Below are 23,538 nucleotides of genomic sequence, written 5' to 3'. Positions count from 1 at the left end.
CCCAAGGTTATGCCCTCACATGATGGCTGTTTGTTTATTACCACTGACAATTTGATAAATAGAGCAAGTAGACCACCTTTTTTGATTAATGAGGAGCAAAAGTGGTGCAGAAGAACTGGAGCAGAAGAGATGGTGATTCAGGCCTTGTCCACACGTAGCCGGGTATCTCACAAAACGAAGATATTTTTCTACGATTCGGCCTATCATCCACACGAAAAGGCAGATTTACGTCATCAAAAACGATTCTTTTTAAAAACTCCGACCAAAGTGAAGATTTGCGAATTCTCCGTTTTATGCGTCTGCATGTGGACATCAGTAACCGGGGTTTTGCGTTTGGAAACGTCACCGCCTGCGACAAAATATGTTCTTACGTCACATATGCGACCTGTGTTTACATTCGGTAACAGTATGGATGCTCTCACAAGGTTTTGGCCGCTGTTTCTTGTACAGGCGCTTTTTACTTGCTTGTTTTTACAAGCCCAGATACTGCTCCACATTCAACAACACAGGCGAAGGACGACGTTAAGGACGGTTATTCTCCACCACCTTGCTAGGATTTGGGGAACTACTGCCACCTAAAGGTCCGGCATGCTTATGAATGTGCTGAAAAACGCACTTATGCGGTTAGGTGTGGATGAAGTTTTTTTCTAAAAACGAGGTGGTGTGTATGTGTTTTTTTCTAGACGGAGGGGGGCAGGATATTCGGTTTTACAAAAACCCTGCTACGTGTGGACAAGGCCTCAGAGCAGCTGAATAGTATGAATACTATGAAGAGCCTCCTTTGGTTGCTCCTACTACACCCTTGAGAGGGCTCTATGTTTAAAAAAAAGGCCTGAGAGAGGATTGCATTATGGAAAGTACAGTTCCATTTCAGGACAGGGACAGCTTCAGAGTGGGGGCATACTGCTTTCCTCTCGAGGTCATGCTCACACAGAACATACCAACCAAACCAATTACAGGCTGCAGCCGGAGTGACATTCACAAGAAATTTTCTATCTTGTCTTTTAAATGAAGTTTCCCTCTTGTTGCTCATGCCTTGCATTTTCATTAGACTCTCACTGGATGCGTAGTCACTGTAGCAGATGAGGCAGTTTAATTTGTATACACTGGGACTAAAGCGGAACACAGGTGGAACACCAAATTATGCATATACTGAACACGACTGCTGTAGCAAATACACATTATTCTGTCTGTATAATTATCCATCATAGAAATTTTACAGCCAGAGTTCTGCTAAGGGAAAGACATTGTTAATAAAACACTACATACGAATTTGTAAAATGTGGCATAATTTACAAATGAATTAAATAAAAGTGTTAATCTTTAATTAATGATTAATCTGAGTTGCAGTATGTTGCCACTACCGTTACCTTTGATATTTAATGGAGTCAAGCTGAACGGGAACAAAAGGAGTCAGGGCTAATACAAAATAACAAACACTGTGTGCTCCAAATTATGGGATAATAATAAAATGTTAATTGAATTCCTTTTTATAAATTATCTCCTCTATAGTAATGAGTTAAAGTTTAATTAGGGGTAAATGGTAAAAAGGAGATGGAATGATGCTAACCTTCAGCGCATAAACACGTTGCATCATAATTTAAAAAAACCCAATCAGACGCCTGCCCTGCATTGTTGCTTATCGTCATGCGATTTTTCTGCAAAAATAATGAGGAGCAAAGGGGGTGAGAAGGAGAGCAACAGCTTATCTAATGATTCAAGCTAGACGTATGCACATTTGAGAATACTAGAAGATGAGTATACCTCTAATATACATACAGATTCCTGAACCACTGCAAGTGAAGACACAATACCGCTATCAACGTCAGTTAAATAATAATGCAGCACAGCATGCATATGTTATCTTTGAAGCCATGTGAAAATGGCATCAATAGCAAGAAATTGAACAAACAAGGACATGCATTTGGTAGCATATAAAAAAAAAAAACTCTTACATTTTTCATAGACTGCAAACAGGTCATGGAAGCTATTTGCCAGAGGTAAACACGGCACATTCGCTGCTGTGTGATCTGCCAGCATCGTTTTAATTTATTTATGTATTTTTTTTTGTTTATTTATATCAAAAGAGATCCAAGAAGATTGGGACTAATGTTTGACATTTCTTCTGCTCCCCCGTCCCCCGCCCTGCACACACTCCGCTGCATTGTGGTTTCACTGCCACGCAGATGCCGAAAAAGTTCAAAATGTTCAACCCCATTAACATCTCATAAGGAGAGTGTTCGCACAGTCGCACACTGAGTTTTAATCCAAATCTGTCTGGTCACCACGTATGACAGCTGTGCGGGGCCGCTGCTACCCCAACAGCAGGCTCGTGTCAAATGTGTAGCTCACTTGATAATCAGCAACTCTGCTGCAGTGGCGGCATTAACCTTTCCAACCATCAGGGTGACTTTTTTTTTTCCTCCAACAGGGCTTTGATATCGGTATTGTAGACTTTCCTCGGAAGCCAGCCATTGACTCACAGGTTTTATCAGGATACAGTATCTGCACTGTGGAATTTTAAGTGAAGGCTCTGCTTTCTTTCTGTGGAAAACACCTGCATCTTATCAAACTTTGTCAAAAAGGTCACATACTGGCTTTCCACAGGACTGGGAAAGTCCTTTGAGAGGCTTTGATATCCTATGGCCCCTCTGACATCTCCCGAGTGCGAGGAGATGCTCTGCAGATTTAAGAGGGGCTACCTGCTCACTGTATAGCGACTCCTCTGTACATGTGCTCCTCTCGTCAGACGTTTTCCCTGCTAAATAAATGTTGGGAAAAAAAATGAATGTAGGATCCCTTTGAACTGTGTTCTCTAATGTGGGTCAGAGATCTATCGCATGCATATTCTGAAAGCCTTTTCATCTGCAATTGCAGAGTTAAGATTCCCCTGGTACACTCTTAATTTCATCTACTTCTCTCGCACTTATTTATTTAATATTTCTACATTAATGTCTTCTCAAACATGGTAAAAGTGAAGAGTTCAGAGAAGAAAAAAGGGAAACTTTTCTTCTCCCCCTGTCTGCATGATAGTCTGTCCTCCCTAATGACTCCATTTTAAAGACAGTGGGCTGACCGGCAGTGGAGGGAGGGAGCAAGGGATCGAGAGCAGGGAGGGTGAAGAGGAGAAGAGAGGCTGTGCTCACTGCAGCACTCTCCTCAGCTCTCAACTCCCAGTCAGCCTCTCTGTGTGTGTGCTTTGAAAGAGAATAGGACTCAGCCCTTTGAAAGCCAAGGCTGCTCACCAGGGCCTTTGTGTGAAATAACATTTCTACTGAAAGCCAATTACTGCTAACATTATTTTGGTTGCTTCCATTATTAAAAGTACCTCTCTCTGTTGCCCCCATCGTCATCCCCCACCCTCCTCCACCCCCACCCCCACCTGCTCTCCCACCCCGTTCATCACTCTCTTACAGACGGAGAATTATTCCATTGACTCCAGTTACGTGAACAGCAGAGCCCACCTCATTAAAAGGTATGTCTTGATTAGGAACTGTTACCAGCACCTCATTACCATGGTTATCTGTAATTGTTTTATCTAATGGGTGCACAGCTACCGTTACAGAAGTTTGCATGTGTACCTGCATGTTTTTCATTCGGTATAATTGCAATGGGAGGATAAGATTTTGGGATAAATAGCATTACTCAGTAATGCGTTTAGCAGACACTTGTTGAAATGAGCCACACAGTCATACTTTCGGATTATTAAATTATGCAGAGCAGTAGAATCTGCACGGAATGATTTCTGTATTTGCAGATAACCTTATTTTGCTCCTGTGATTTGGTCCATTAGCAACACGTGGCTTGAATTGCATCACATTATGGCTTAAAACTACTGTGCGGTGGCTAAATGATATGCAAAAGATTTCTTCTTTGTTTTTCAAGACAAGCTGTTTCATGAATAGTCAATAATTACATTTGTTTGTTTTCTTTTGTGAGGAAGTGAAGGATAAGTGTTTTCATTGTGCATTGCTATTCAGTCTACCTGAGCCAGGATATTGGATAGGGTTGCAGGAATTCAGCAGCGGGGGTTGGGATGGGGGTCATATAATAATTCCCTCCAGTCATGGAAGGTTTTTGCAACCTCGAAAACAGTTCTCCCTTTCTACCTGCAGCTATAGAACATTCCAGGTTTTCTTTTGTTTGAGGCCATCCCAGCTCTTTTGAAAACCCATTATGGCAATTTTCCCCCCAAAAGATTCCCTGCATTAATGTAAACAAGGAGCATTCAAGTGTGGGCCTCTGCAGCTATACTACAAAGAAATCCCCTCAGGAGCCAGGGAGCCTATGGTCTGGGACAGGTGCAATTACAGTGATAACATCAGAGAGCCGGCATTACCTCCACTGCAGTCCTCTCTCCCAGGCTGGAGAATGTGAGGCTCGGGCTGGGGAATGCAGCTACCTTGCACTGCCCTTCACTTCCTCTACCTTTCTTTTTGTTTGCACACTTTTGTTTACTCTCATTTTCTCCTCAGCCTATTTTCCCTCTCCTTTCTAACCTCTTGTCAATTCCTACATGAACTCATTCATATATTTTCTTTCTCCCCTCCCCCCGCAAGAACACATGTTCATATATTCACCCCTATTTAGTGTTGTTTGTAAAGCAGAATTTGTTCCAGTGGGATGGAAATCAAATGAAGGGAAATCACGCTGTTACTGTGCAGCTGTTGATTGTGCCTGCACACCCCACCCTCTTTGTTGACTGTGAGCCCCAAACAAGACAGATGCTCAGTTTGTATGCTTCCAGTGTTTCCTACATCCATCTTCCTTCCAGGAATTCCTGATTACTCCAGTATTTGTTTGATTGTAGTGAGTGAGTGCCTCCTGTTTGTTCGGTGTGATGCCCTTGAAGTCGGTGCATCCATCCAAAATGTCCCCTTCTTAAACTTCCCATAGCTTCTGTGCTGTCTGTGGAGTTTAAAAAAAATGTTGTGCTTAATCTGAGAAGGCTTTCAGCAGATTTAAAACTACCTTTTTATTACATGGTTCCTGCAAAAAAAAAAAAAAAAAAAAAGAAGCCGGAGACTCTCTTTGTTCTTTGCACAGGTGGAACGTTTAAGTAAGACTTACAGCAAAATAAATTGCTATTCATCTCCTTTGAATTCGCGGAAACGGACCATGTTGGAGGGCAAAGAATCCAAAGAAAATATAAAAAAACGGGGACAGGGAAGGAAAGACAGACAACTGGTCACAAACCATTAGAGGCATAGCAACAAACGAGAGCATGTGAGAGAAGGTGATGTGACAGTTAATCAACATTTCGTTTTCCTCCCTCCTGGCCCCCATGTAGCACATCGACATTCAAGGACCTGGAGGGGAACAGTCTGAAGGACAGTGGCCACGAGGAGAGCGACCAGACCGACAGCGAACACGACGTCCAGAGAGGACACTATGTTGACACGGCTGTCAATGATGTGCTGAACATGACTGTCCCCCCCAATATTTGCCAGCTGCCAGACCAAGGTAAGAAAGTCTGTGATCCTGTGTGTGTGTGTGTGTGTGTGTGTGTGTGTGTGCGTGTGTGTGTGTGTGTGTGTGTGTTTAGAGGACTGCTTTGGAGTATGTTTTCCCAGTTTCAAGATAAAACCACTGTGCATTTGCAGTTTTTATGCTACCAGAACATCTTTTAAGATGCATTATGCCCATTGCAGTTCTCAGATGTGCAAGTATGACTAACATCACAGTTTTTTTAATGTTTTTTTTTTGTCTTTGATGTCCTGCTCGTGCAGCTAATGTGAGGGATCTCTGACAGCTAAGGCTACCCTTTGATACCGGCTTAGGAAATATTATTGACTGATAGTAGCCATGTCTGCTCTTGAAGCTGCGCTGACTTCAGATGTGCTTGAATGGCAGCAATTAGGCTCACAAAGGTAGAAGGTGGAAATCTACATATCTTCATGTGCCCTCATCCATTATTCAGTGGGATCATTTAGCTGGGAATTAATGTTGATGTTTCATTTCTAACTCACCATTTAAAAAGACATCCACTTGGTTGGCAGAAGTCAGAGTAAGGGTCATGTTCATTCTTAACCACTGCCAGTCAGGCTGAGGAAGAGAGTGGGTCAGTAAGTGTGAGAGAAGAGGCGAAAGCAGGATAAAGCTGTCTGGAGCAGACCAGGATGTTGCTATATGCACCTGAGGGTATTTACCGAGCTCAAAGGAAACACCACATGCACAGGTGCAGCGGCTCAGAAGAGCATGAGAGTCAGCGTCTGTGAAAACTGTAGACACGTTTTTTTAGGATGACTTCCATTAGCAGTTTCATTCAGAGTGAGAACAAAACACTGACCATTTTGTATTAGAAACACACTCTTGAGGACACCACTTACAGGTAACACTCGTATCTGAACTTTACTTTCGCACTGTGCTCCCATTTTCGAACTTGTGCCACATTTAGGTTTTCTTCCCTCACTTAACATCGACTTAATTTTGGGTCCCTTTTACCAACTCTGGCCCAGTAAGGCTGTCGGCTTCCTCACTGCTTTCTTCTTCCTCAGCATATATAGAGGAGAAATTTTAATGAGCAAGAGATAACGAAAAGGAATCCTGCTTTATAAAAATGCATAAAGGAAAGAAGATGTGATTTTTTTTTTATTATTTATCCATCTATTTTTATCTGTGGACTGTGAAGTGTGAGGATGGGTAGATTCTGTTCTTTTTCTGGTCCCTGGTATATTTAACTAACCAGATGCTTCACATGGAGCAGTTTGGCTGTTGATGTTGTTTGACTGGGGAATAATAATATTAGATAACATACATTTTAGGTTTTTGAGGATTTTTTTCCCAGCTTTTTACCTTTTTTTAGTTTGGGGCAGCTGAAGATAGATACTAACCCTCTGAACCTCTAGCAGTTTCTGTGATTTTTTTTGTTTTTGCTTCTATCGGGATTTTTTTTTTTTTTTTTTGCTCACTGTGGACTCATTTTTCATTGCAATATAAAGTTCTGCACCTCTATGGAAACAGCAAAACCATTACTACAAGCAGGCTAAATGCAAAAATGTTGTTTGATCAGTGTAGCATGGTCATGTCATTTAAAAAAATGGAAAAAAAGAAAAAACAAAAGTAGATTTTTTTTTTAATATTAATGCTACAGAAATTTAAAGAAACTGGAATTTTAATGTAACTTTTGCCCACAAATGTGACCAATGCTAGAAAAACTAGTGGCTCAACATGCTACAGATATTTTACTATTTACATGTTTTATTTGTCTCCATCCTTAATTGTCTTTATCTGCTCTGTGCCTCTGTGTAAACACAGCTTGCAGTTAAGCCTAATTCAGCCACAATGTCTCTGAATTTTTGTTCCCAGTTTGTCAGCTGCAGTCAAGGCTTCATGTTTGCACCTAAAAGCGGAGAGCTTTTTGTTTTTTACTGAATCTGGTTAGAGCAAACGGTTTATTTTTAGTCGGATTTTTAAGTGAGACCTGTAGAATGAAGTTATTTTGATGAAATATCATGATTTTAAGCTGTGATTTAGTTAATTTTACCGACAAAACCGAAAATGACACACAATATATTTAAAGAGTCTTAGAAGGCTGAAAGCCGACTGATCAAACCTGACTGCGAGTTTCAGGGTTCATGGGGTTAAAACAAAGGAGTAAGTGGGGATTATTTGCAGCAAAGGCCTCTGCAGTGAGAACTCGGCCTCAGTATTTGATGCACACGCTACCAAGTGAGGAATCACAGCACCACCAACCTACATTTTATGTTAATCTTGATGTATGTAGCTATACAAGTAGCTCTTTCTTCTTGGTTGGTAGCTTACACTTTGTATTGACTTATCTGAGATACACAGATATATAAGGTGATGAAGTACAGTGTCCAACTTGCACTGGGTGTTCCCTCAGCAGCATCAGACGATAATGAACAATGAAAAGTGAATTTGCTGACTATCGGTTGCCAGCTGTAATTACTTCACAACCTGCAAAAATTCCTGTGCCTCTAAAAAATGCATGCTGACAGGTCTTCTAGTAGTGGGATCTCATTATTGGAGACAATTAGAAATGATGTACAAGAAGAATATTACAAGTGGGGAGAGCTCTCTGAGGCAGTTCTTTTTTCATTAACACCACCAATGATTGTATCTGTTTCAGCAAAATGGATGTATGCTTCCTGAATGTGTAATGCAGCGCCACATTGCTGGTAAACACAATAAGAGGCTATTTCACAGTGCTGTCCATTCTTTTGACCAGAACAAATAGATGATAACAAAGTAGCTGTTTGGAATTACAATTTGATGGTTTGTTATTGGCTTCTTTTTTTTCTCCTTTTATTGTGATCAGCTGCATACTAACTTCTGGCCAGCAATTTTCTTCAGTAAGGACTTAGCAAAATGGCTTCTCAGAATCTTTTTTTCCCCATTGTTTTTTGGAAGTCAGGCAGCAGCAGTGGTCACACCAGTGAGTAATGAGAAGCTGTTCATAATTATTAAATGAATTGACCAAAGATCACGTGCAGAAATGGAATGACATGGCAAATGAAATTGTCCCTCTATTACCATCTCAACAGTCTAATTACATGGTTAAAGGGCATGGTGGGATGACAGTGATGGGCAGATTCAGCATGACGCACAAGTGAATCCATCTCTACAGTTGTATGAGGATTTTACATAATCAGGGTTTTTTTTTTCTGTAGCTCCTCAGGAGAACACTGGCGCTGTCATTTCCCTGCTTCTTTCTCCTCCATGCACACCGACTTGAGTACAAAAGCAGAAATAGAACAGTTGAGGTTGGTATAATATGAGACGTGCAGCGGTTTCGGTCACGTGACGATGTGGTTTTACTTTGAGCCCATTTGTCTTAATTGACAAAAATGGACACTATCTGCCAGTTGTATTGAGTGAATGGGAGGAATTTTCAGAAAACAAATAGGCATGTTCACTAAACACCCCACTGCTTCGATGTCTTCTGGGAGTAACTGTGTTGTATTGTGCGCCTCTCCTGCCAGCTAAGGCAGAAAACAAGTTGAGAGACTGCAATTGCCAAAGGACAACACAGACACACACACACACACACACACACACACACACACACACACACACACACACACAAGCTGCGGATAGAGCAGCCTTGTTTTTTGTGTGTTTTTTTATTGTTCTGTTTTCTTGTGTTGATAAGCGCAGAGAACAAAAGGAAACTGGAAAGGGGGAAGGAGGAAGGGTTAAACTCTCGGGCTTTTACAGTGCAAATGTTTACCATTCCCAGTGCCATGTAAAGATGTTGTTTGCCTTGGAGACGAGTCGTTACCTTTACACAAAGAACCCGCATTCTCGTCATCTCGTTGGCTTTCACGTGGGAATCCATTTGTGTGACTAGATTCAACCACTAACTAACCCAGCACCATATCACAGTGGGCATTTTCCCTTCTGAAGCAATTTGGGAGTTTGATATTTGGCTTGATGCAGCTTCAACAACACTATTCATCATTCCTGCACCAGCCACTACCAAGGTAACTTTCAGCGAAGTGCTCATGAAGAGATTTTAGATTTAAATCTGAGTGAACAACTCTTTGTTGAATCCCTGCCAAGAATCTAAAGAGGCGTGTGTGCTCTTTTTAAAAACCTGACCTTAAATATCCTCACCCGGTGGATTAGATTAAGGGAGTATCTGAAGAACAAATTACATTAAATCTCTTAAAATCTATAAAGGAAGGGATATCTTTAACATGTAATGGCTCCCTCATATCTGCCAATAGAATAAAAATGGATGATATCGCTGTAACTATAAACTGAGAAGCGCTATATAAAATGAATTCTTCTTTATCTTTATAGGCATGTCTGTGAAGTCAGGGGGATTTGGTTGAAATGTGCGACATGCTAGCTTTGGCTCTGTAGAACCATTAGTGTCAAGGGAGAAGCAAGGGAACTGACTCCGAAGGGGCTGGTGACAAAAGGAGCTTAATCTATTTTTTCGACTTCCTTTGATTGTCATAGCTCACACTTTAATTCCTTGCGGATATGGATGAGCCATGGTTTTCAAGGATTAAGATTCATGTATTGTTAAATCGTTCAAGTTATCTCCGTGGGAGGGAACGGGAGAGAGCATAATGTCATTTTGCAGTGTCCGATTTGTGGGCTTAGAGGTTTGTGGTCTTGATTTTGGAATTGTTTCCAGGTCAATGTGTAAGTGTTCTTCAAATAAAATCCTTTCCTCCTGGCTTATTAGACTCAAAGGGATCCAAGACTGCTCAATTAGTCAGAGCAGGGAACAGGCCTCTTTTATTTCTGACATATTCCTTGGCCTCCACCTCTGGAGACTATCTCTCATCTATCTGTTAACTCCCTGTGGGTGTGTGCCTGAAGCTGGAGCCCAGGAATGGAAGCCCCCTCCATGGGCTGCAGATTCCTCCATATTCCCTCCTTCCATCAGCAGATCCACAGGGTTTCGCTGCTCCTAATTGATTTCAGCTCCCCCCACCTTTCCTTTCTCTTTTTCTCTCTCTCTCTTTCTCCATATGTCTTTCCATCGTTTTCTTCTGATTCCATCTCCTGACTGCAAACATCTCCAATCCACATCTCCCAACTTTGTGCCAGTCAAGCAGTTCCCTTTCCCTGTTGAATTAAAGAAGGAGTAAAGGCACGTCACATGTTCCTGCTGCAAACTTGCCCTAAATTCACCACAGGAACATTTCTAGTTTGCAGTTCTCTGATCTACTAACGAAAATGCTGACAGGTGTCAGAATGAGGAAGGCAACAGGAACAGGGCTGTGCTGACAACACGAGAGGGGGCGAGAGAGTCTGTGTGTGAGGGAGACAGAGATTGAGAGATGAGCGGAGTCTAGTAAGCAGTCTTAGCGAGGGAAAATAAAAAGAGGAAAAGAAGAAACAATTTCTCTGACAGGTAGGGGTGATTTTTTTCCCTCACTCCGAGGTAACTGTGAATGTGCCAGAGGATTTGACTGATTCTCAAGCAACATTTGATTGAATTAAGCATCAAAACTCTTGTTGTGATTCGGGCTAGCGACACGTGTTGCGTTATGATGCTTTATGATTACATCAACATGTAAACTCTATACTGGAACCATCCATTTTGATTTAGGATTTGCCTAATCTAATGTGGAGCCAGTGGAGGTAAAATGGCTGACAGTGACAAAGAGCTGAGTGCAATACGAGCATTAAGGAAGATAGAGTGCAAACACACCGCATGCTCAAACACACCAGAGGATGCTTGCAAGCAGGTGTGGTGAAGGCTGTAATGAACAACCAAGATGCAGATTTTGCCTCTGAGATGTAGAGACTTGAGGAAAAAGAAGGAAATAAAATGTCATTTCAAGCTGTGTCCATCTGTGCTCATGTTTTTTTTATTTTTTATTTTGCTTTCATTGCTGAATGAAATTTTGTGACTCTGTGAGGGGTCTGGCTGTCATATTGAAATTAAACGTAATGTAATAAAGCAGAGCTGACCAATACTGATTTTGCCCCTGCTTAAAAATAGAAGGAAAGATGAGATGTAATTTCTCTTGCTTTCTCTGTTTTTATATAGTTCACTGTGAAGAAAGGTTCTAAATTTTTAATTTTTTTTTAATTGGCTGTGGCCTCTTGTGGTGGTATTTGTTTCCAATGCTTGCATAAGTAAACCAACAAATTCTTTAAAAAATCATGTCCAAACCCACTCTTTTAGTTCCTTAGCCAATTCCGAATGGGAATCAGCTAAGAGATGTGAAAGAGAAAAACAAATGTGACATAATTTGATTCTCTGACAACTTTTTACAAGCATCGCCTCTAGCTGCTCTTCCTCGACGGCTGCCACAGACACAAACACAAATCCATGCAAGGGGTCTTTATTTCCAGCCCAGACTGCACACATATAGTAATGTTATAATACTATAATGGCATCCCCTGAACCCCTCGCTCTGCCAAAGCTCTCCTGAATATACCCAGTGTATTTAATCAGCTCAAGAGGGGACTGCTTATCTCTTTGCACTTGTCATGGATAGCGTATTGAACATATCAGAGAGAGAAATGGGAATAGTTCATTATTTTCTAGGGCTCACAATGAGCCTGATGTATCTCATTGCAGGCCCTCCACTGACAGCTCATTTTCTAGACAATCCTGGCATTCAGTTCACAACGAGGCAGGGCAAGAGAGAGAGACAGCGAGAGACAGAGACAGAGAGAGGGAGGAAACACAGAGGCAGAGAGAAAATGGGGCTCCGGATCTCCATTGCTTATTCATGACGCTGTGGCATGCTAGGTGTGTTAATAATCTCCGTAGAAACCAAGTGAATCACAGTTGTTTGTTGAACACCTAGCCAAGCTGGGCCCCAATTGACAGCAGATGGGAAAACAGGGGGATCAGGATGATCCCAGACAGAGGGAGGGAGATTAAGAACAGGTAATGTGCAGAAGTTGATGGGGGCCGAGTGTGTATTAAAGAGAGAAGGAGAGACTACCTGAATTTTAAATCTGTCTGAGAGTGTGTACATAGGATATAGAATGTGTGTGTGTGTGTGTGTGTGTGTGTGTGTGTGTGTGTGTGTGTGTGTGTGTGTGTGTGTGTGTGTGTGTGTGTGTGTGTGTGTGTGTGTGTGTCTTAAAAGGTTAATCAGGGAAGGAGTGAGAAAGAGGGAGAAAGATAAAGAGATGGCACAGGAGAGAAATGCTATGGGTAGGAGGGGGAAATAGAGCGAAATTCAAGACGCAGAGCTATAGCGTTGTCTCCAGTCCACTCGCCTTTTGTGGCTCTGATTGATTCTGCTTCTTGTCGGAGGAACTGAGGCAGCAGCCATTTTTCTAACCGCACCATTGTGTTTTTAATTCTTTGAGGTCACCGCATGGGCACAACCTCTTCTCCACTGTAATACAAAGCAAGCAGTAATAAGACTGTGGGTTGAAACAGCGGCCTGGATGGGTGAAAGGAACTGCAGCCACATTTATACTGAAATCACAAACACCCCACGGAACAGTTGGAAAAAAGTTATTTAGAAAAAAATGATCGTGGATTAATCGTAGTATAATGACTGTATGGATTTTCTTTTCTCCTGCCATCTTCCTATCTCACTTTTCTCCTCACTTTTTTTCATAGTTTCTGTCTGTCCCCACAGCACCTCTCAGTTATCCTCACTACCCACTTGTTTGCAAGTTTATCTTAGTTTGTTCAGCAGCAGTAAAGACATTCTTAATGTTACTGTGTCTATATTTTATGTGGATTTGTGGACTTTCTGGCATGGACAGGTGGCCATAATCTTCATGTAACATAAATTCATCCTAACTAGAGGTGAACAAAGCATTCTCTCTTTATATACAAATTTCTCACCCACAACTTCCCATCACAGAGTGATGCAGGTTGTTGCACGCACACCTAGCGTGACTGCAAAAGACACAGTGAGCCGAAGCCAATTATGTCTCCTTGAAATGTACCGGTGCAGGTTCTTGTTCACTTTGTTGTCGCGTGTTTGTCAAAATTTAACATGTGAAGTAACAGTTATGGAGACTATCCTCCCAAGGACAATGACAGCAACAGTGGTTTCAGCAAATACACCAAGCAAATGCCCCCTTTATGTTCAAAGCCCTCTGGTCACCATAGTAATTTTGTAGGAACAAAGGAGGGAGTCGGGGGAGGTTTTTCTACAGTGACAAAGTCTGAGGAGGAAGGAGATGGAGGTAAAATTGTTGCATGTTTAATAGGAGTTAGTCCCCCTCATGATTTCTCCTTGAACCAAATCTGAAACGTAGAACAGTTATTTTTCAACAGGGATCTGTTTTTGGAAAGGACAGATAAACTATCTCAACCTGGCGATTTGATATCAAGTCAGACGATGCTTATACATGTTTTGTTGTGATTTGCTGTGCAATTTGGAGTACTTGTGACGCAGTTGGGAATTTCATTACTGCCTTTCTGGGAATGGTCCTTTGAAGGTTCTGACATGGCATCTTGGCAGCACTAGTCTGAACGTCTTAATTTTGAGTTTTACTGGAAATGAGGGAGCATGACTCCAGCATTAGCTCTAATGGCCAGTGGTCAGTTCAGAGAGAGATTTCTATGGCTGTCCTGGGGGAATGCATCCCCAGCTGATTAGCCATTGTTGTCTGTTGTGTCAGGAATGCAGTCTGTGTGTGTAACATTAAAGTTGGCCACCAGAGCTACATTGCCTCTCGGACAGAAAAACAGCAACTCCAGAGCAGCAAACCCATATCTTCTGTTTCTGTCATCGGCGAATGACACTCGTTTTCCAAAAAGCATGACTTACCGCATCCTTGGTAGTGAAATGGTATGACTCTAGACTGATACCATGTAGAGTAAACAACCTGATCAGGACATACTATACACATAGACTAACTCAAAGGAGCCTCAGTGTGTGGCTGGAAGTGGGCAGGATAGTCAGAGTGACTGCCAAAGCAAGGCTTGTATTACAGGGATCCCAGGATATCAGACACCAGGCGGCCTGTGCTCCCTCCAGGCAGGGTAGAGTGTGGCAGCTGGCCCATAGCCCAGATAGCTATAATCAGCTCCATTACCTGTAGCAGTGGCTCCCATTTAGGAGCCCTCATAGTGGAACTATGGCTCCACTGCGGGGATTAAGGATGCTGCAAATTTTTAGGAAAAATACAAATAGCATGCAGTTGCACATGCTGTAGCTACACCTGCTGCAGACACATGCATTGTACACACAGGCATGCATTCATAAATGTGCACCGCACAAACGTGTAGTGAATGGGGAGAGATTTTCTGGGCATTATGGTGTCTTGGCACGAGGCATTTGTTTTATCTTCTCCCTGTGTGAAAGGAAAGATTAAGAATATACTGTGCTCTGTTTAAGGGGAAAATCAGCTGTCTTCTGACAAGTACATTGTAGCCCGCAGTTTTCTGTCCAGAATACAAAGAGACATTTATCACTGCAGCTGGGGTAAGGGAGGAAGAGAGAGGGAGGGGGGGGGTCTCCTGTGCTGCAGCAATGTGCGTTTCTTTTTTTAACCCCTATTACTTCCTTTCTGTGGGAAAAACACTACACCTCCATCCTCCTTAATCCATTTGAGATTTCCTACGTTTTTATTTTGCTTTCATTTCACCGTCTACCCGTCTATGCCTTTGTCATCTCCATCCTGTATTTTTTTTTTATCTTAGTTCTCATCACCTTGGTTCTCCTGACAACATTATAACTCAGATGGAATATGTAGCAGGAATATGTAAAGTTATGTCGTCCTCCTCAGTTGTGGCAACAAAAGGTTACTACCTCAGGCAGAGTGCTGTAATATTTCCATATTTTGCTCTCCTCATGTATATTCAGTGAGAGTGATTTATTCTGTAGCATTTTATAACGGTTGAAATGCAGAATTTCTCTCGCCGAGACTGCATATACTGTAAAACATAGCATGGCAGAACGTGCTCATTGGATTTGTACTCAGCAGAAGTTAAACAGAGGTTAAAGAGAAGTCATCCAAACCACCTCTATCATTACTATCTTTCATTCACCAATTAGTGTCAATGTTTCCCTCGCTGTCCCCTAGATGACCTTGCAGAGATGAGCTCAGTATGCTGTAATTCAACATTTTGAGTCAGTCTCCTCGGTGGTAGGCACCTCGTGGCTGCTAGTGACCCAGATTATAAACTATTGATGAGAGAGTGAGGGCACAGTAACAGAGAGGGGGAGACCTGCTAAGGTGTACGTGGACTCTGAGAGCCTGCCGCGTCCTTTTCTTGGCTGCTAGATGTTTCAACATGTCTTCATATTCAAGAAACCGCTGCCTTTTATCTGCCTGCTTGTTCCTCATTCAGTGATTAACCACGCACACCAGTAATTCAGATTAAAGAAACACACTCTGCTACTCAGTTTAACAAGGTCTTCTTAGCTGAATAAAGACCAAAATTATAATGTGCATAACCTGAACACCGCTCCGAGTTTACCAGTCAGTCTGAATCACTGTCCCATGCACACACTGCAGTCTGCCTGTTTTAACCCGGTTCATTTGTGAGAAAGGTCAAGTGCCCAACAGGATCCTGAGTGGCGTTTCTGCGTTGTGGCATAGCTGGAGGTGGTGGATAATCAAATTAAAGTAAATTCATCAGCATTAAAAAACATTCACAAAGGCCCTCTATTTTTGTATTGTGCTGCTAATAAGATATTTCCTTTAGGCTACTACATATCTTTCTGGGCATTAACCTAATTATCATATCACATTAGTATTTTATGTAAAATCAGGTTAGCGTGAAACATATAAATACTGCACTAACTGCTGCATTAATCTGCTTATTGGCAGAAACAGTGTTGTAATACACAAAAGGTGCTTTTGTTAAATTACATCAGGCTTTAATGTTGTCCCTTCTGTAATTGAATGAGGGACCAAATTCACTCAGTGGATACGTCTTGCCAGTCAAATGTGAATTTTCAAACCTCTCTGTCCCTCACCTCCTTAAAGAGGAGGATAAAAGGTAATGAGAGAGGCCAGCTGTTAAGTTTAATGGCAGACGAGAAAATCTCAGAAAGGCTCTTTTTAATGATGTGCCTCTTATCATGCAGTCCTTGTTAAAGATGAGGCCAGAATGCACAGAGAGGACAGAGAGGAGACTGTAGCCAGACACTGCAAATCCCCCCCTCTCCCCATCATTTATAAGATCTGCAGAGGGGGTGGGGGATCTCAGGCCCTTTTGTGAGTTCATCAGCTCATTGAAGAAATCTTGTGCTCCTTCTCTATTCAGCACGCATCAGCATCAGAAAATAAATAAAGCAAGCAATCAGGCCGTGACCTCTCATATCCACAGTGCTTACAGAGCCCCACCCTCCCCGCTCCTCTTCTCTCCCCACCTCCACCTCCTCTTCCTCCGCTGCACTCCACGTAGGTTTAACTAGCTCGGATTTGCAACTGAGTATGAAGCTTGGTGTTTGGCTTTACCACAGGGCAGGTTGTTCCTCGGCTGTCTCCAGAGAAAAGGAACCCAAGGATCGAGAGGAGCGAGGGAATTGGATCTTTGACACCTGTCACTTCCACTCTGCTGCACCTTGCTCCCTTGCCACACATAAGGACTTTTCATGTCACAGCTCAGCGTGTTATCATGAGTGGGCACAGGGCCTGAGAAATCCAATTACTACCACTGTGTCAGACCCCTGCCGTCATCCTTATGTATGCTATAGTCATGTTCCTAAAATCAGAAAAGATGTGCCTATTAGTTCCCTCTCTTTTCTTCCGACCAGTCTCCCACCTCCATTTCAATCTGTGTGTCTTAGATACGAGCTGCAGCTCTTCCCGTGGACTGCCTCACTACTGACAATCCTTGTGCTGGCTGGTGGGTGGCTAATGCTACGGACATTGGTTCTGACTGTCTTATATTAAGTGGTATCATGGTGCAGGCCTCACTGTAGTGGATAATGGAGAACCTGGGAGAGAATCAGCATGCCTCCCAGATGCCAAACAGATTGGCCTTTGTGACAGGGAAATAGGAAGTGTGTTAGAAAGTGTTAGAGGGCCGCCTCCTTGCTTTTCCCCTGCCCAGTAGGTGTAAATCTGATGTATCTCCACACAATGGGGGCCTCGCTGTGTTTCTCTTATTTCTTTTATCTGCTGTTCACCCCTAAGTGACGTTGTCTATCTGGTTCAGCGGGAAACATGCGGGTTGTTTTTTCAAGCCATGATCTGTTTCTGAAGGTGGCCCACCTCCTCTTACTGTAAACTGCATGTTTGTGCACACTGAGCTGAACCTGCCCATCACACTGCTCACCATAATCACCACGTTACAGTGTCCCATTTACAAAAGTTGTTAAAATTACTGAGAAAGGGGACAAGTGGATTTTTTTTCTCTCTTTTTTTTGAAGAAAGCAGAAAAAATAAGGACATGAAAGAGAGAAGGAACCATGCTGGTGCTTCTGTGACAAGATAAAATGGAATATAAAACACACAGTCCTGGCTAACACAAAGTGAACATGACTGAATGAGAAGCCACATTATATTAATTATGTAAGGCCACTCTTTTGAGGCGAAGCAGCAGCTCACAGAGAGAGAGGAAATCCTAAGATATTGGTTTGCTGCCCGGTGTGCCATCCCCAGTTGTTTGGACACATCGACAAATGCTGAAGTATTTTGTTCATATCAGATGGCTAAAACAAATAGCACTTAGGAGAGGAAAAAGTATTCAGAGGGGAAAACTATGAGCAATGTGTCTTTGCGGCAAATCTGTGAGAATATAATAGGCTTTTTATCTAGGCTGTTTATTGGTTATAGATTATAGTTTGTTGCAAATCTGTTGCAACGAAAATGGTTTGTTGAATTTTTTGGCTGTTGGGACGAAAAGGTGAATGTACAAATAGAAGTAATGGTCTTTAATTTGTCATGGGCTTCTGTTTTATCAAGGAAATGATTGTTTTCTATCTTCCAGTGTTATATTTCCCTGACAGTTGCAGTTAGTAGTTTCTCTCCTGCCCATTAAACTTTGCCGAAACACTTACACTTGTAACAGGGATATATTCCACCTAATAAGGCACCTTTAGGTTTCATTTAAGTGTATCTAATTCTCACTCATAGTTTATTCAATAATGAGATAAAGTGACCTCAGGTTTTTTATCCTCCCGTCTTAACATCAGTGATCACAGTCAATAACGCTGCCATCTTTTAGCCCGCTCTTCTTCTCCTCTCCATCCCCGCTCACTGTATTACTTTCATCTACCCCCCAACCCCATTCATGGATGTAATTTAAGAGCCTGTTTCTGCCCCCTTGCTTCTCGCAGACTCAAGGGTTTAGGAGCAAATTAGCTCGCTAGCTCGGTCAAGCTTAAACACAGAAATGCTGAATTTGTTCCAGTGTATTTAAAGATGTCCTCTGCCGATGCATTGTGGAGGAAACGAGCCAAGCAGACAGAGGCAGGCAGGCAGGCAGGCAGGCAGGCAGGCAGGCAGGCAGGCAGGCAGGCAGGCGGTCTGGCTGCCATGGCGGAGTGGGCAGGTCTGCAACTGGGAGTTTTGGGAGTGCATTGTATTATTGTTGTGGGAATGCAGCTCCTGAGCACAGCTTAATTTAAAGCTCATCATTAGAGGGGCAATTTGGATGCCCAGAATTGACAAGGGTGACATTTGCTATGCCATCATAGCAAGATACTAAACACTGCTTGTAATATGTAAGCAATGCATGCAATATAATGATTTTTAAAAACTTTGTGATATGTATTAACTCAGATTAAGGGCAGTATCTGTGTTTTGCAGCTTTAAGCCATAAAAGCAGCTAAATATATGTGGAATCTATCTATCATTTACAAATGTGTTCAAAGAGGAACGTGCCATAAAAGTTGAGAGCTCAACACAGACGTCACCATATGGCAACTGCAGTTTGCTTGTAATTTATGTTGGTAATGTGGAAATTGGTTAGAAACCAATTGCGTACTATTATAGCAAATCTTTTCACAGAAAATGCTCCTCCAATCAACTAAATTTACAATTCTGACCCAATTTCCTTCAGGCACTTTTCAGAGTTTCCTCTCAGCAGGATGTTTCCATGCAAAATCCTATTTTAACTGCGAGTACATTAAACTGTGTGAACGAGATGAGCTCAAGTTTCAGTTCAATTTTGATTTTAATTGCATGATCTTTTTCATTCTGTAACTTTCATGTTTTAAAATAATTGTCTCTTTAAAACACTTCTAACCCAAAGATGAATTTTCTCTGATGGAAATTCATCACTGAATTACATCCTTGATTAGTTTTTCTTGGAAATGTTATACATGGGTACAAAATTGTCTAATTTAGTACCCCAAAGTTATTAAACTGATTTCTTGTTTCAATGACAGCGATATCGTGGGCATCATTATCTTGTAGCTGAGGAAGGCACAGACATATTACAAGTTATTTTATAATTTGTAGTTATTAGGTGTATGTAATTATATCCAAACTCAAATACACTTAATGACCCTCTTCTCATCAGCGTAGCATATTTGTGAGGAAAGTATGGGTTTATTTTCTAACACAGTTTACTCATCGGGTTATCATTATGTATGTACCTGACTCCAAATATATATCAGATGTTTTAAATCAAGTGTTGTATTTTATTCTTAGTTGTCCAACACATTCAGGTGCATAGCAACATCCCCAAAACATGTAGGAGGAGGATTTAAAAATACCTTTTATAGGCAACAATATCAGCAATTAGCTGTGAAGACAGTGATTGGACACAAATATTAACATAATTTCTCTCATAATAATAATCTCAAGTATTTCAGTGTCCAGTAAAGCATCCATGCTGGAAGAGGTTCATCTTCTCTACCAAATCTCGGCACGTTGTTGGATTGGCAGTGTGGTTGGGCGCTTTTCAGGCAGACACGATACTGGCTTTCCCACTGGCTTCCTGGTGCATCGTGAACACTTAAGTGTATTGTATTGGTGCTGGAGACAGTGTTGAGAAGCTCTCTGGTACCTCTTTAACACAATTCAGCCTTGTGCAGCCAGGCTTAGCTCTTTCTGCCTGGGTTAAATCCAGTTCAGAGTGTCTGTTGAGAGAGGTAAATGGTCACTGGCCCATGTAATGTATGAAAACCAGGCCATGAATTATGATACTGGCCGGTCTAAAAAAAAAAAAACTAGAGATCACACAAGACCAGACCACCATGGATCGTGCCCCTCCAACTGTTGCATATGTCATGACAGCAGCCAAGGGAAACGCTTTCAGAGCGTTTAAAAACTGTTCCAGAGACTCTGCGACCTCTAGGAGCCAGGCCTGGTAGGAGTTGGGCACAATAAGGTGAAAGACTCCTCACAGCAAAACAGTGTGTTTGTTGCCAGGGCAATGAAACCAGCCCGCCCACGTATGTCATCATGACAACTAGCTCACATTGTTTCCACTACATCAAATAGTCCATTGGCTAGTGGTCCTGCTTTTGAACAAAACAGCGCTCTGTGATGACATAGTGATTTATAAAACAGCATAGAGATTGCTTTTTTCCCTTCCTCCCGCTGCTGTTACACAGCTGTTAAACAGATGCTGTTTGTACCAATTTAGAAGCTAGTGCATTGTTTGTCAACACCAGTTTGGAAATTCATTCTTTATACTAGGACTCGTTATAGAATGCATTGGCTCTTCTAGATGGACCCACAGCGAGGGAGGGAGTAAACATTTGCAGAATTTGTCCACAACTATCATGAGCTTTTAAAACATTTATTGACAAGCACTTATAAAGAAAAGCAACTGTAAGGCTTTCTCAAAATGAAGTTAACTTGCCATTTTACATCAGCTTTCTGGGAGGACACAGGCAGGCCCGATGGAAGTGAAAAACTGTCTGACGCACTCCGCAGTGCTGGATGGATTGGATAGTGAATTTGTTCTTGATCAACTGACTGCTACTAACGCTCAGAAATAGAACCAGGGCCACATGAACCCCTGGCTTCACCAGTCACAGGACTAACAAGGCCACTGAGTTTGTCTAAATTTCTTGGCAATTAATATTTGACTCTGAGAGCTGAAGCAATTTTGGTCTGATAGGCAGAAACGAGGGGAAGAGATTTTTGGGTGAAGGATTCATTTAATTACATCAATATACGTGAGACAGCGGTACTGATGAGATGAACGAGGAGGGCAGAAGGAGGAGAATCATCATAAAGGATGGCCTTGTGCAGGGAGCTGTGAGGGATGGATCTGAGGGGTTTCGGGGGGGATAGCTTGATGTGACTGAACCAGATGCTGTAGGGAGAAGGAGAGGACTCGGCGCTGTGCAGAGAATGATGGCTTGCGTGGCGCAGTAAGGGTGCCCCTCTACTGTTTGTAAAAACAAGACCATCACACTCCATCTTGCCGCTCCCGCAGGAGCCAAGCCTCCGGGCTGATTTATGGCCCACAGACTGAATTGGCTGGCTGGGATGACAGCAGTGCTTGGACTCTCCCTGGTGAGTAGTGTAGGAGGCTGCATGGCCAAGCTTCAGCCTCAGCTGGCCGTAGAACTGTCCTCTGCTGTAGTTAGGACAGACTAGATGTTAAGCTCCATTCCCAGTGTTAGGATCAGACGGGGCCAAGCCTGTTAGGTCTTGAACATGCCTTGGACTCTGAGCATCGACCGACCACAAACAGAACATGTCTGTTCTTCTTGGTGCAATGTTTTCAGATTTATTTATTTTTTCCTCCCCTGTGATACTTTTCATCAGCTTCTGCATCACGGCCTCTATCAAGACTCCGTAGTAACAATTTAGATTTAATCAATCTTTGCCATGTGACTGCCAGGACGGAAAATTAATATGGAGAGCAATTAGAAAACAGCCATCTCCCTGTCAAAGATACTCTCGAACACCAAGATGAGAGCAGAAAAGTGGGCGACATTTTAGCAGCAAATGAAAACCTTCTGTATGCCATTCAGACATGGCAGCAGGGTGTTGCATGTCCCCGGAAAGGATCCTCAGGGCTGTGGCCACATTTATTTCACTTTCTGTAGATTTATTTCTTCTGGATTTCACACCAGTCCTTTCAAACAGCAATGAAAAGGGAACACAAGGCATAATGAAAACATTCTTGTTTGCTGTTTCAGTCAACAGAGCTGAATAATTGTCTGCTCAGACTATAGACAGGCTATATTTGAAAGCTTTGTCACAGCATTTTAATGTTTTAATATCAAAGAGAGTGAGGAAAAAACAGGAAAGCAAGGGAAATCAAAGGGAATCAGTAAAGTCTATGCAGGCCCTAAGTAAAGTCTATGTAGGTTTAAATTGCTCTGAATTATTTTCTTCCCTTACAGCTACATCACAGGAAGATGTACATTATACCAATGGCTCCCTGCTCAGGAGTGTCTATTTTCATATGACAAACGGAATCAGGACATTTATTGTTACTGCTACAACAAAAATGTCAGCATACAGAGGAAATACAAAAAGTAGTTTAAGCCAAAAGTGGCAGACATTCTTTGCAAAATGATTTATCATGCCACACTGCTGTTCCAAATTCTTTTTAGGGTTCCTCGTGCTCTAAAACCAAACTGACTGAATTGTGTCACTCTGTAAGTCCCCATCGCCTCGTGGTTCCACTTAGACTATGAAATGCAGAATGAAGATCTTGTCACCTGAATCTGGGTTCAGATCAGCCCAGCCTTGTCTCCGGCCTTCCTATCTGGCCTTCTGTTTCTCGAGCCTGCTTACGCTTATTTTATGGGATTACATCATGGTTTTCAACCTTGAGGCTGAGCGCGCTACTTTTGGAGGGATAAGCGCCTGTGTTTTTCCAAGCCGGGCTCCATGTGTTTGCCAGACAGGACGCAAAATAGCTGGCGAAGGCTCAGGGAGTTTTGCAGGGAGTTGCTTCTCTCTCTCTGAGCACATCCCTTCCCTTTTGTGCCAGAGGATTTTGGTCTTTTGCTGATTCCTCTTTTTTTGCTACATTAGCAACAAACAAATAGCACCTGCAGCTGTATAACATGAAGGGATCATTATATGCAGCGCACAAGGGTATATTGAGCAATGAGCTTGTCAGGTTGTGGGATTCCCACGCTGAAGCTAAAGATCTGTCTGCTGTAACTGGAGGTTCAGACGCCTTCATCTGATTGAGGGAAAGAGACAGGACTGAATCGGCTGCTGGCAGGCTGCAGATACAAGATGAAATGGCAGCGAACGTGTGGGTTTTCTCCCAGTGCTGATGCAAAGTGATGCTAT

At 42.3% G+C, this 23,538-nt stretch overlaps 1 protein-coding gene across 8 annotated transcripts in view; it reads left to right on the top strand.

Annotated features, from left to right (window-relative positions):
- The window catches only part of pcdh19 (protocadherin 19), a 56,111-nt gene that overhangs the window by 26,689 nt on the left and 5,884 nt on the right, over nt 1-23,538 (top strand). For 4 of the 8 annotated variants that reach the window (XM_055016639.1, XM_055016638.1, XM_055016637.1 and 1 more), the window contains exons 3-4: nt 3,417-3,476; nt 5,280-5,463. In XM_055016639.1, coding sequence (XP_054872614.1) covers nt 3,417-3,476; nt 5,280-5,463 — 244 coding nt within the window. The remainder of the gene's footprint in view (nt 1-3,416; nt 3,477-5,279; nt 5,464-23,538) is intronic. The other 4 variants (XM_035949277.2, XM_035949278.2, XM_023272659.3 and 1 more) reach the window with 1 other exon arrangement.

The sequence above is a fragment of the Amphiprion ocellaris genome, chromosome 13, assembly GCF_022539595.1.
Source record: "Amphiprion ocellaris isolate individual 3 ecotype Okinawa chromosome 13, ASM2253959v1, whole genome shotgun sequence".
NCBI lineage: Eukaryota > Metazoa > Chordata > Actinopteri > Pomacentridae > Amphiprion > Amphiprion ocellaris.
Note: the sequence above shows the minus strand (reverse complement) of the source record. Positions and strands in the feature narration are given on the sequence as shown.